Raw genomic sequence first — 14,677 nt, 5'->3', positions numbered from 1 at the left:
CTCGAGATCAAACCTAACACGGGGGAGAGAGGAGCCTGCGCTTGCTGAGGCAGCATGCATCCTGGTTCTCCCTGTTAAGGGATCATGACCTGAGTAGTCATGAGGATCCAGGTTTAGGGTTATCCTATAAAATGGAACTCCTCACCTACTCTTTGAGCTTATCAAAGACAAAAATGTCAAGGCCAAGGAACTAACTGTTCCGTATTAAGGGAGTCTGAAGAGGCACGACGGTGAAAGGCAACATGTGCTCCTGGATAGCACTGGAGCAAAGAGTCACTTTAGAGCACTTAGCAAACTTGCCTGGGCTCTCAGGACTGAGGAGCAGCATAGAGGCCATGCTCATGTCCTAACTTGGAGGTGTACACTATATGTGAAAGATTATTTTTGTTTGCAAGAACTGTGCACTAGACTCTTTAGATAAAACAACCTGTCTGTAATTTGCTCTTAAATAGTTCTGAAAGAGACACAACATAATAGATGTAGGGCAAGAAGCTGGTTATGGATCAAACACATTAAAACATTAACAACTGGGAGATCTGCAAAAAGCAGGTAAGACAGCTCTGTATTTTGTTCTGGAAGCATTTATGTACGTTTAAACTTTTTTAACTTATTTTTTAAATTTTTGGTGCCAGCTGGGCTGGGTGCTAGTGGCTTATGCCTGTAATCCTAGTTACTCAGGAGGCTGAGATCTGAGCATTGCAGTTCAAAGAAAGAGAGAAAAGGGGAGGGAAGGGGAATGGAGAAGAGAGAGAGCTGGGAATTTCTCTCCCATTATCTGGACTAGAAAGGATAAAAAAGGCACTACAACTCTCAATCTGATGAAGCTAAATTTAGACACTTCACATCCAAATTTAAAAAATAAAATAAAAGCAGTTTTTAGAAAAGAAATGTGAGTTTAAAAAAATCAAAAGCTTGGGCTGGGAAGGTGGCTCAGTGGTAGAGTGCTTGTCTCACAGCATGAGGCCCTGGGTTTGATTCCTCAGTACCACATAAGCAAAAAAAGCTGGAAGTGGCACTGTGGCTCAAGTGGTAGAGCACTAGCCTTCAGCTAAAAAGCTGAGGGACAACACTCAGGCCCAGAGTTCAAGCCCCATGACCAACCAAAAAAAAAAAAAAAATCAAAAGCTTTCATAACAAGACATCATTCTTTGGGACAGTTCTGATACATCATTTAGCTATTCAAGTGAAAGGCAAAACAACCTCAACTCCTCTTTCCCATAGTCCTGCCCACAGAACAGCACCCCTGGGAACGGAAGCACTACACAAAGAAAGTAGTGGCCAAAAGGTTCCCACAGCCACATGGTACACCACTGGGGAATACACCTAAATCATTCTTACTGCCTAATAAAGATGACAGGAAAACAGACTGCGTGTGATGGGCACTTTAACCCAGTCCCCACAGGGGACCATGGTCCTATGCTTTGACCAACTTCCCTTCAGCTTTGGTTTAGACTTTAAAGGAACATTATGCCTATAGGACTTTCTCAGAGACCCTGATTTGCAGGTGAAAGGAAGGAAGGGGTTCATATCTCACCCACAGACACTGATGTTGTCAGGTATCTAGTTCTAGGATCCCAAGATCACAACACTCTTCATCTGGCAAAGAATTGAATCAGAGAAAAGAAGTCCTTAAAAGGGCTCCAGTCAGGTTTCTGGGAAACAGGAAGGAAAACCCGCATCTTCCACATGGATTCACCCTCTGTTCTTGTTAGGGCTGACACCAAAGCCATGCAGGAAGCAGAAGCCATGATACTGGATGCTGACTACTTTCCTACCCGAAGGGGCAAAGTCACCTTAGGTCTTACAACTGTTAGGAAAAGAAACCGCATCCACCCATATCCCTCACACTCTAGCTACTGGCTCTTCTGTAATAAGAAGGACATGGAAATAGAGCAGCTCTGAAAGAGGCTCACACCTCTATTCCTACCCTCTCAGGAGGCTGAGAGATGGGTATGGAGGTTCGAAGCCAGCCAGGGCAACAGAGTAAAACTCTATCTCAAAAAACAACTATTACATAACTGTAACCCCTCTGTGTATCACCTTTATAAAAACAATAAAAAATAACATTAAAAACAAACAAAAACTCCAGCCCAATTGATCATCTATCAAATGGGTATCACTATTCTTTTTTCTCTCTAAAAGGCTCCAAACAGCAAAATGTGAGTGATTCTACAAAACTCCATACCCTCTATAGGGGAAAATGCCCTTCAGGAGTAGAAATTAAATTGTGTTTAACTTCAGAACATCTTTCAAAAGATCACTCCAGTATCTACCAGACTTGAAAATACCTTTCTGCGTCTTTCTTCTACTTTTTATTAGTACCAATTAGTTGTACAAGGGTGTTTCATTTTAACATACCCGTAGATACATACAATGGACTTTGATCAGACTCACCCCTCGAGACATGGAAATAATTTAATACATTAATTTACCCCTACATATGAAGTACAGTGGTACCAGGGATATAATGATGAGTAATAACAGTCTTTAGTCACTAGGATAAAGACCAAAAAAAAGCAAATAAAAGTATGACCTGCTTTTATAGAGCTTATAGGAATTAAGTAACAGGCCTAATGTGAAATTGTCCTTTCTGTTTACTTCAATTGCACATTACTTGAGGTTTTATTTTCACAGTATCATTTTTTTTTTCAGTATTGGAGACTGAACCTAAAGCATTACATGTGCTGATTTAAATAATCTGACACTGCCGGGCGCTGGTGGCTCACGCCTGTAATCCTAGCTACTCAGGAGGCTGAGATCTGAGAATCGCAGTTCAAAGCCAGCCCGGGCAGGAAAGACCGTGAGACTCCTATCTCCAATAAACCACCAGAAAACCAGAAGTGGTGCTGTAGCTCAAGTGGTAGAGCGCTCGCCTTGAGCTGAAGAGCTGAGGGACAGCGCCCAGGCCCAGAGTTCAAGCCCCACGACCAACAAAAAAAAAAAAAAATCTGACACTGAGATACATCCTCAGCATCAAATGATTAGAATTTTTTTTTTGAGGAGCCAATTGTGGACTTTGTTGTTGTTTGTCACAGGGATTGAATGCAGGGCCTGGGCACTGTTCCTGAGCTCTTTTGCTAGTGTTCTACCACTTTGAGCCATAGCTCCACTTCCATTTGTTGAGTAGTTAATTGGAGGTAAGAGTCTCACAGGAACTGCGATCATCAGATCTCAGCCTGAGTAGCAAGGATTACAGGTCTGAGCCACTGGCACATAGTGCAATTCTAGATTTTTAACTCAGGGCCTTATGCTTGCTAGACAGGCACTCTACTACTTAAGCTATGCCTCCAGCATTTTTTTTGCTTTTATTGCTTTTCAAATAGGATCTTGCTTTTTGCATAGGTCAGCCTTGATCCTCCTCTTTATATTTCCTGCATAACTGGGATAACAGTTTTTTTTCACTGGTTGAGATGCGATATTTTTTCACCAGACTGGCCTTAAAATGACATCCTCCTGATCTAAGGCTATAGTAGCTCAGATTATAGTTCTAAGCCACTGCACTCATCTCAAATGATTGTTTTTGAAGTGCAGTTATCACAGGAAGATTCCTTTTTTGTTCTAGCAATCTAGTGAAACAGAAAACAAGACAGATGCCAAGTGCCAGGGGCTCATGCCTATAATCCCAGTCACCTACAAGGCTGAGATCTGAAGATGGAGGTTCAAAGCTAGCCTGGGAAGAAAAGATTCTTTTCTCCAATTAAACATCAAAAAGCTACAAGTAGTGGTAGAGCACTAGCAGAGAGTAAAAGAAAGCTCAGGGGCAGCACCCGGGCCCTAAGTTCATGACCCTGGACAACACACACACACACACACACACACACACAGAACACACACACCCAGAACACACACATAGCCAGAACACACACACAGCCAGAACACACACACACACACACACACACACACACACAGAGCCAGAAGTGAGAGCTTTAACTCAAGTGATAGAAGCACTAGCCTTGAGCTAAAAAAAAGCACAAGGACAGCACCTAGGTCCTGAGTTTAAGCCCAAGGATCAACACACTCAATAAGCCGAGAAAAACAGGAAAGAGAAAGTAGATATAGCAAGACAAATTTAATGGATGGCACCAGTGGCTCACACCTGTAATCCTAGCTATTCAGAAGGCTGAGATCTGAGGATCACAGTTTGAAGCCAGACTGGACAGGAAAGTCCATGAGACTCTTACCTCCAACTAACCACCAGAAAACCAGAAGTGGCTGGTGTGGCTTTGAGCTGTGGCTCAAAGTGGTAAAGTTCAAGCCTTCAGCAGAAAAAGCTTAGGGACAGTGCCAGGCCCTGAGTTCAATCCCCACAATCAACCAAACCCAAACACACACACACACACACACACACACACACACACACACACACACACACACACACACACACACACACACACACACACACACACACACACACACACACACACACAACCACCACATTTCAATGCTTGCTTTCTTATAAACTACATGCAAGACCAGAAGCAATGATCGTACCTGAAATCTGTGACTGGAGGAGGTAGTGGGGAGTCTGCAAGACTTTATCTCAAAGAACAACAAGCCAGGTATGGTGTCGTAATTTCAGCTATGCAGAAGACACAGGAAGGAGAATCACTGTCCTACGTGAACCAGTGAGAAGTGCAAGCTCTATCTGAAAAACTACTAAAGCAAAGAGGGCTGAGGTGTAAAGCTAATGGTAAGAGGACTTGCCTTGCAAGTGCAAACTCTAAGTTCAAACTCTAATACTACCTGAAAAATAACTGGTGAAAGCTCAGCAAGGTGGATCATGTCTATAATTCCAGCATTTGAGAAGCTGAGGCAGTAGGATCAAGAGTTCTTGGCCAGTGCACAAACAAAAATAAAAATAAGCAAATAAGAACTACTTCCAAGACTGAAGGAATGTATACCGAACAAGCTATACTGAAATATATTGAAGTAAGTAATGATAAACTGCGATTGATAACAGACTTAAAAGCAATGATTTTTTTTTCTTTTAGGACCAAGCAGAATTTTAAAATAACAGGCTGCCCTATGCCATGGGTTACAGATCTTCCCAGGAAAGGAAGATTAGGAAGGGGAAAGACAGGCTAAAAAGGGAAAGAGTATAGAACGCTATTATGTTTGGGGAAGCCATTTCCTCCCTGGTCAAATAAAAGGGGCCTGACACCCTGAATCTCAGCAGGGGGAAAGGGCAAGAAGGGCCTAAGTAGGCCATGTCACATTATGTTCACTGATCCAGACAGTCTCCTAGTAAAGTGAATGATGGGCCATGGCAAGCTATGGAGTCTGAGCTATGACTCACTACCAAAGTCTCTGCCACTGAGTGTACATTGTATTCCCATAGCTAGGTCAAAGAAGAATGAGGAGCTGCAGAAGCAGAACTGGACTGAGAACCCAGAGGCCTGGGCCTAAATCAGACTCCAACTAAATTGTTCTGTCCCATATTACCTCTTGCTGGCTTATTCTTCCTCCAAACCCTGGTCCAACGGCCTGCTCCTGACACAAACAGCACTAACTATATTCCTGAGGTTTTGTCAACAAATAGCACACTTTTGTGAGGTAGCATTATCACTCCTTTTTACTTCTTTTTTTTTTTTTGGGGGGGGGTCCGGTCGTGGGGCCTGAACTCTGAGCCTGGGCACTGTCCTTCAGCTCTTCAGCTCAAGGCTAGCACTCTACCACTTGAGCCACAGCACCACTTCCGGCTTTTTTCTTTTTGCTTATGTGGTGCTGAGGAATCGAACCCAGGGCCTCAGGCATGCAAGGAAAGCACTCTACCACTGAGCCACCTTCCCAGCCCCCTCCTTTTTACTTCTTGAGATATAATTAACACTTGTTTGTTTGTTGTTAGTGTTATTGACATTTGAGACAGGGTCTCACTACATAGCCCAGGCTGACTTAAGCCCTTGATCCTCTGCCTCAGTCTCTCGGCACTACAGTTTTGAGAGCCCAGAATAAACCCTTTATAAATGTACAATTCAGTGGGACTTACGGTTTATTTGTTCATTTGTGGTACTATAGATTGAACCGAGGGCCTCTCACAAGCTAGGGAAGTGTTCTACCACTAAATTACCACACACTCCCAACTCCTCCTTCTTTCTTTCTTTTTTTTTTTTTTTTGTGGGTATAGGGATTGAACTCTGGGCCTGGATGCTGTCCCTGAGCTCCTTTTGCTCAAGGATAGTACTCTACCACTTGAGCCAGAGCAACACTTCCAGGTTTTCTGCGATTAATTGGATATGAAGAGTTTCATGGACTTTCCTGCCCAAGCTGGCTTTGAACCATGATCCTCAGATCTCAGCCTCCTGAGTACAGTGTGAGCCACCAGTGGTCCACTCCCCCTTCTTCGCGTGTGTGTGTGTGTGTGTGTGTGTGTGTGTGTGTGTGTGTGTGTGTGTGTGTGTGTGTGTGTGTGTGTGTGTGTGTGTGTGTGTGTGTGTGTGTGTGTGTGTGTGTGTGTGTGTGTGTGTGTGTGTGTGTGTGTGTGTGTGTGTGTGTATTGTGGGGCCTGAACTCTTGGCCTGGGCGCTGTCCCTCAGCTCTTCAGCTCAAGGCTAGTGCTCTAGTACTTGAGCCACAGTACCACTTCCAGTTTTTTCTGCTTATGTGGTGCTGAGGAATTGAACCCAAGGCCTCATGCATGCAAGGCAAGCACTCTACCACTGAGCCACCTTCTCAGCCCTCCCCCTTCTTTTTGAGACAGGGTGCCAGGTATTACTCAGATTAACTTTGAGCTTTCAAACCTCCTGCTTCAGTTTCCCAAGTAACTAGGATTACAGGCCTTAAGCACCATGACTGGCCTTCTGTGGTTTTCTGTATGTTCACAGAGTTGTACAACTACTCCCGCTATATAGTTCCAAAGCATTTTCAACCCCCTGGCCCACAAAAAAAAATTACTATTATAATTATTCTATTTCTTTCATAGGAGAAAAGTGTAGAAAAACTGATCTCTACTAGCCCAAGGTCAGTCTTAGTCCCTTACTAGCCCTTCCCCTACACAGGTAAGAGATCCACCAGAACATGCCACATTCCCTGGCAATTACTAATCTACTTTCTATCTCTAGAAATGTGCCTGTTAGAGACACTTCATATAAATATAATCACAGTATGTGGCATGTTTATCACTCCTATTCTGCACAGAAAGAACCCAGGACGAACAGGCGAAGAAACTTGCCTAAGTCAAGTAAGATGCAGTACAGTAGGACCCCAAAGCTGGTTCAATGGTTGTGCTTACTTTTGACCACTGCATGCAGCATCCACATGGAAACAAAGGTGAGAAAGCAAGAGATAATTTTACTTTGGGAAAGGAGACTATTAATCTATAGTAATTTTTTAAAAAGTCAGGCGCCAGTGGCTCACGCCTGTAATCCCAGCTACTCAGGAGAATGAAAAGCTCGTGCAGGAAAGTCCATGAGACTCTTATCTCCAATAAACCATTAGAAAACTGGAAGCTGTAGTTCAAGCGGTAGAGCGCTTGCCTTGAGCTGAAGAGCTGAGAGATAGTGCCCAAGCCCAGAGTTCAAGCCCCATGACCGGGGGGGGGGGGGGGGGGGGGGGGGGGAGGCACCAGTGGCTCAGGCCTGTAATCCTAGCTACTCAGATCTGAGGATTGCCACTCAAAGCCAGCCCAGGAAGGAAAGTCTGTGAGACTCTTATCTCCAATCAACCACCAGAAAACCAAAAGTGGCACAGAGGCTCAAGTGATAGAGCACTAGCCTTGAGCTGAAGAGTTGAGGGACAGTCCCAGGCCCAGAGTTCAAACCCCATGACTGACAAAAAAAAAAAAAAAGTGACAACAGCTACAGCAGTGTCTCTACTGAGCTTAAATGGAAAGGAAATACACAAGCAACTCTTCCAAAAGATCCTGGTAAAATACCAGAAAGCCACTTCAACTAACAACCCTGCTGTCTTTTTTTTTTGTCAGTCTTGGGGCTTCAACTCACTGTCTCTGAGCTTCTTTTGCTCAAGGCTAGCACTCTACCACTTGAGCCACAGCACCACTAATGGCTTTTTCTGCTTATGTAGTGCTGAGGAATCAAACCCAGGGCCTCATGCATGCAAGGCAAGCACTCTACCACTGAGCCACCTTCCCAGTCCCCAACCCTGCTGTCTTGACATCTCTCAGCCCCATCATGATGGCAGCTAAAAGAAAACAGCGAAGCATGGTGGTGCAAGCCTCTAACCTGTATACTTGGGTAGCTGAGACAGGAGGATCAAGAGTTCAAAGCTAACCTGAGCTACACAGAAAGTACCAGACCAGCCTGGGCCACACAAATCCCTGTCTCAAAACAAACCAAAGCTGGAGATAAGGACATATGCTTGTAAGCTTAGAATCTCAGTACTTGGAAAAGTTGAGGCCAGAAGATTGGGAGTTCAAGGACAGCCTTGGATACACAATAAGTTCCTTGTCAATCTGGGCTACACAGCAATACCCACTCTCAAAAAGGAAAAAAAAAAAAAAAAAAGCAAAGATTATGGGAGGGATAACACTAAGATACACTGTATTCATTAACAGACATGCTGAATTGAAACCCTTTTGTACAACTACCCAAAGATAATTTTAAAATTATGTATATGTATATATAAATATATAAATATGTCAATCATAAGGATCAGGGATGGAGCTCAGTAGTAGAGTGCAAGGCACTAGGTTGGATCCCCAGCACTACAAAAACAAACCAAAGGGAAACTAGGTCCTTTCTTCCCAACATTTTGACCCTTCTCAAAATGTTTCTCTTTATTATTCACACAAATTCCTAGGACAATATGTATTTTAATTAAGTGCAGCACCAGTGTTTTTCCTCTTTAAAAATTCTGGCAACCAGTTTATACTAGGTGTGATTTTTTTTAATAATAAAGAAAAAAAAAGTCTGTAAAGAATCTTGGGGAAGGGCTGGGAAGGTGGCTCAGTGGTAGAGAACATGCCTTGCATGCCAGAGGCCTGGGTTCGATTCCTCAGCACCACATAAGCAAAAAGAAAAAAGCCGGAAGTGGCGCTGTGGCTCAAGTGGTAGAGCATTAGCCTTGAGCTGAAGAGCTGAGGGACAGCACCCAGGCCCAGAGTTCAGGCCCCATGACCAGACCCAAAAAAACAAACAAACAAAGAATCTTGGGGAAACAGCGGTTGGCTAACAAAAGGTAGAGAGCTCTTAAAACCAAAGAATTAACATTCACATAAAATGTCAATAATCTAGCCATACCTTAGCTTCCTCTTTCTTCCTCCAGCTTTCTGTATTCTAGATATGTAGGACTTAGATTATACTTCCATAGAGGACCAAGTTCAGTTTTCTAGTCCTTTTTGTTATCCATCATCCAATATAACCAAATTAGCAAACTTTAATGATGATAATTATTTTTTTTCTTTCTTATAAGCAAAGGGTAGGCTGGGCACAGTAACACAGCACTGGCAAGGCTGAGGCAGCAGGATTTCAAGCTTGAGCCAGCCTGGTCTACACTGTGAGTTCAAGGCCAGCCTGCACTGTATCTTGAGAACCTTTTTTGAAAGGTAAGAGGAGAGGGGAGAGGAAAGATGGCAGGGAAGAGAAGAAAGCATACAGAAGGGAAAGACTGACCTCCACTAGCCTGAGGCCAAGATCACTATCTTCCTTTACTTGGCTCTTTATCTCACAACACCATGACCAACACAATCCCAGGTATTCAAACATCTTTTTAATAATTAATGTCTATTTAATATGTGGCCAGGCATGGTTCCTTGGCCTATAAGTCAACATTTGGGAGGAGGCAGCAGGAGGATCACTCAAGTCCAGGAGTTTAAGGCCAGCCTGGGCACACAGTGAGATGCTGTTTGAGAAACAAGTAAACAAATAATACCTAATACTTACATAGCACCTAATCAGGCATGGTTCTGAACACGTACATACCTTAGTTCTCAACAATCCTAGCAGTAACAACTATTATAGTCCCCTTTTCCAGATGAGAAAGTGTAGCACAGTGAAGCTGTTAGGAAGTAGAGCCAGGAATGGAGGATAGCCAAGTGACAGCATTGCAAATCGACACTTTCCGGTCATTCCATCTTCTTAAAATTGAGAGGTTTATGACAAACTGTAATACTTAGGACTGCTACTAGGTCATAAAGAAAAGCACTTTTCCTTTTTCTGCTTTGTAATATTCTACTTTGCCTTTTTCAGATGCACTCTAAGTCCCCTTAGGGAGGCAGGGCAGGAGGGATCAAGATTGAAGATGGCTTGAGCTGCATAGTGAATGAGGTCCAGGCCAGTCTGGGCTGAATTCCTGCTCAATAAATAAATGAACAAATAAATACAAATAAGTTACTTCAACTAGAGGTTGATTATTCTCTACAGTTAAGTCAAAAGGCAGACAATGAATGGACAACAGAGGAAGAACCAAATAAAATTTCACTTACAATTCAGTTTTCTTTGTAAAAGGCAAGCTACTCTAAAAACTTTGTCATTGCCGGGGGCTGGTGGCTCACACCAGTAATCCTAGCTACTCAGGAGGCTGAGATCTGAGGATCTCAGTTCAAAGCCAGCCCGGGCAGGAAAGACCAGGAGACTCCTATCTCCAATAAACTACCAGAAAACCAGAAGTGGCGCTGTAGCTCAAGTGGTAGAGCACTCGCCTTGAGCTGAAGAGCTGAGGGGCAGCACCCTGGCCTAGAGTTCAAGCCGCACAAAACTTTGTCATTTTAGAATTTAATTCCATCTTCTATTTAACTTTTTTTTTTCCAGTCCTGGGGCTTGAACTCTGGATCTAGTCACTGTCCCTGAGCTTCTTTTGCTCAAGGCTAGCACTCTACCACTTGAGCCACAGCACCACTTCCAGCTTCTTCTATTTATGTGGCATTGAGGAATCGAACCCAGGGCTTGATGCATGCTAGGCAAGCACTCTACCACTGAGCCATCTTCCCACCCTCTATTTAACTTCTAAAACATTAGGAACATTATACAATCTCTACCCTAACCCAAGTAAACAGAAAACTATCCAAATTAAAAGGAAAGCTTTAGTTTGGGGTTCTTCCCAGTTCTTTGTGGTTGAGAGTGAAATGCAACTTCTTGGTATTACAGGACAGAAAACAGTATATAAAGAGATAGGAAAATTGTTTTGCCATTGCTGCTGTCCTTGCAGTCCAACAATTTCAAATGTAGAGTCAGTTCCTGATCTTCAGTTGTTCAAGTACTTCATTAAATCTAGAAACAGTTCCAATCCTAAATCTTGCAGAGATCATTAAATTAAGAAGTAGCTGCTTCCAGAAGGGCTGGGAATGTGGCTTAGTGTAGAGTGCTTGCCTAGCATGCATGAAGCACTGGATTCGATTCCTCAGTACCACATAAACAGAAAAGGCAGAAAGTGGTGCTGTGGCTCAAGTGGTAGAGTGCTAGCCTTGAACAAAAGAAGCTCAGGGATATTGCCCAAGTCTAAAGTTCAGTCCCCAAGACTAGCAAAAAAAGAAAAGAAAAAGAAAGAAAGAAAGAACTGCCTGCTTCCTTCACATTCCAAATTCCTACTAAGTAGAAACAAGCATTCACAAAACAAGAGTTGAGACAGGGTTTGACTGACTGACCTCACAAAGATAAACTGGGAAAAGAACAGGATCATTCTCTTCTTGGGCATCTCTAAAGTATACCTAGAAAGTGTCACCTTATTTTCCCTGGTATATCCTATTTCCCCAAAATAAAATTCTCCTCCAAGCATTTTATAAAACAAAATCTCTTTGTCCCCGATCCTGTCATCCGCATCCTCCTGGGTTATTTTGGGGGGTGGGTAGATACTAGAGGGTGAAAAGTTGATTATAGAAAGACTAATTCATAGTCCAATTCAAAGGCAACCCTGTTTTTCCTTTTGGGGCAGTATGAGGATTTGTGTTTTGGTTTTTGGTTTTTTTTTTTTTTGGGGAGGGGGGGTCCTGACGTGGGGCCTGAACTCTGGGCCTGGGCGCTGTCCCTCAGCTCTTCAGCTCAAGGCTAGCACTCTACCACTTGAGCCACAGCGCCACTTCCGGCTTTTTTTCTTTTTGCTTATGTGGTGCTGGGGAATCAAACCCAGGGCCTCATGCATGCAAGGCAAGCACTCTACCACTGAGCCACCTTCCCAGCCCCAGTATGAGGATTGAATTCAGGGTTTCCCACTCACCAGAAAGGTGCCCTACCAGTTGAACCGTGCCTCTGGCCCTTTTTGTCCTGTTAATTCTTAAGATAAAGTCTCACTTTATGCCCAAACAAGCCTGGACCAAAATCCTCCTATTTATGTTTCCGAATACAGCTGGCTTGACAGGCCCACATCACCACACTCAGCTTTTTCTGTTAAGATGGGGATCCAGCAGACTTTTTTATCTAGGCTGGCCAGGAAGTTCACTCTGATATCAACCTGCAGTTAGGCTGGCCAGGAACCTTACTCTGATCTCAACCTCCAGTGTAGCTAAGACAGGTGCAGATACCATGCCCAGTTATTGATCGAGATGGGGGTCTCAAGAACTTTATTGCTTGGGCAGGCCTAGAAGGCTATCCTACTGATGGCTGCTTCCCAAGCAGCTACAGACATGAGCCACTGGAGCCCAGCCCAGAGGGATACTTACTGCATTCCTTAAACTAGCTTTTAAAAAATAAAAACAAGGGCTGGGAAGGTGGCTCAGTGGTAGAGCGCTTGCCTTGCATGCATGAGGCCCTGGGTTCGATTCTCCAGCACCACATAAGCAGAAAAAACAAAAAAGCCGGAAGTGGCGCTGTGGCTCAAGTGGTAGAGCACTAGCCTTGAGCTGAAGAGCTGAGGGACAGCGCCCAGGCCCAGAGTTCAGGCCCCACAACCGGACCAAAAAATAAAATAAAAATAAAAAAGCTTTTTTCTTTTTGCTGCTCTTATTTTAAAACAAGTATTTTAGTTACTTTTTTCAAAAAATTAGAATAAGTTTGCCTTATTATGGTTTGCTGATGAGCAGGCAAGTGGCTGGAGGTATGGCTAAGGGGTGAAAGTGTGTGACCTGGGGGTCCTTTCTAAGCACCCCTTCCCAGCTGTCTTCTCACAACCTCCCTGAAGTCAGCTTCCTCTACAAGTTCATCTCCTGAATGTACATTTCCCCGTACATGTCTAAACATACCTGCAAAAAAGGTAGTGAGCCCCCTAATCCCCAGTATCCCAAGATACAAGAAAAGCTTCTTAGTTGATATGCAGGGCAACTGAATGGACCTCAGCATCCTGTGAGCTCATTTTTATTACCATTTCAGGGGCCTCAGACAAATTTAAACCACTCAACACACCCTTTGGGGAATACAGGGTCCAACGCACAAACTCACTACAAGTTTGAAATTAGTTATCAATGTCTAAATTTATGTTTTCAAAAGTGTTTCAGAGCACCTGCATCAAAACCCTAGTCTTCTCATGTTCAAATGAGATTCTTAAAATCACTTATCACACTCAATCAGAATCTGTGAGCAATCTGGGACATGGCATTTTTTTAAATATGATCCTGGGTGATTTTAATAAGAACTTCAGCTTGAGAATCCCTAAGTGAAACCCACATCTGCAATTTTCCCCAAATATTTACCTATATGGGTGCCAGTCCCATCCTTTTTCCTAATAAGTAGTTGTGAATAAAACCCTCCAGTTCCCCAAACCAAGAGTAGTTAGAAAGAAAACACGATGTTAGAAAAGCCTGAAAATCATACAGGATTTGGGGGATGGCTGGCTCATCGCAGAAAAGATCCATGTCAAGAACGGCAACAGTACCGAGTTCTCAGGACACCCAGGACCACAAACAAACCCCACAGAAACAAAGCCTAACGAACAAGAAGAAGAAAAACATCCCTTCCTTTCCTTCACCATAAGCAGAAGCAACATTTCTGGGCAACTAATTTCCCCTGGCACCCATCAGATCATGATTTTCTTTGGCAACTCCCCCACGCTATTTAGAGAACATTCCTCCTCCTTCACTGAGCTGCTTCATCATCGGTGTGCAAGCATGTCCCACACTTACACACACACATCATTACAGTGGACACCCTGCCAGCTTCATCTCCTCCATCCCGGATCCGGGACTCCGATCCGCACTGGCGCCCCCCCCCCCCAGCGCCCCCTCCTCCCGCACTCAGAGCAACTTTTCCCCACTCCGCAAAGCTCGGGCCCTCCCCGGCCCGGCCCTGCCCACGCGCGGCCTCCCCGGCCTGGGCATCCGCGGACCCCGGGCCTCCAGGTCCGGAGCTGAGCCCTCGGCGCCCCCCGCCCCCAGCCCCACCCCGGGACGGCCTCTCCCCCTCTAGTCCCGGTTCCCACTTTCCGCCTCCAGCTGGGGGTCGGTCGGACCGGGGCGCCCCACCCTCCACTTTCCCGCTCCTCCTCCGGCCTGGCCTCCTTACCCGCCTGCAGCTCGAGTTCGGCGACGTCGCCGCCCGGGCCCGGCTCGGCCCCGCCGCCGCCGCCGCCGCCGCCGCCGCCCGCGGGGGAGGGCGGACAGCTGTGGTCGTGGGAGCACTTGACGTCGCGGAAGAACTTTTGGGTTTCCCGCAGGTTCTGCCGCAGCCGTCCCAGGTAGCGGCGGTAGCGACCGAAGCCTCGGCACAGCTCGCGGATCATTCCGCCGCCGCCACCGCCGCCGCCCCCCGGGCCCGGGCCGGGTCCCGAGACGGGCTCGCTACCCAACAGCAGCCCGTCGCCCTCCATCGCCTAGGCCCGCTGTCTCCGCGGCTCGGTCCCCGGCGCTGACCCGGCCCCC

At 45.1% G+C, this 14,677-nt stretch overlaps 1 protein-coding gene across 1 annotated transcript in view; it reads right to left on the bottom strand.

Annotated features, from left to right (window-relative positions):
• The window catches only part of Dstyk (dual serine/threonine and tyrosine protein kinase), a 57,038-nt gene extending 42,361 nt beyond the window's left edge, over positions 1-14,677 (bottom strand). Inside the window, exon 1 of the mRNA XM_070041700.1 lies at positions 14,322-14,677. Within this exon, the coding sequence (XP_069897801.1) occupies positions 14,322-14,625 (304 nt within the window). The 5' untranslated portion in view covers positions 14,626-14,677. The remainder of the gene's footprint in view (positions 1-14,321) is intronic.

Source organism: Dipodomys merriami, unplaced genomic scaffold (assembly GCF_024711535.1).
Source record: "Dipodomys merriami isolate MVZ:Mamm:240054 unplaced genomic scaffold, mDipMer1.0.p SCAF_31, whole genome shotgun sequence".
Lineage (NCBI taxonomy): Eukaryota > Metazoa > Chordata > Mammalia > Rodentia > Heteromyidae > Dipodomys > Dipodomys merriami.
This window is presented reverse-complemented; position numbering and strand designations above follow the sequence as displayed.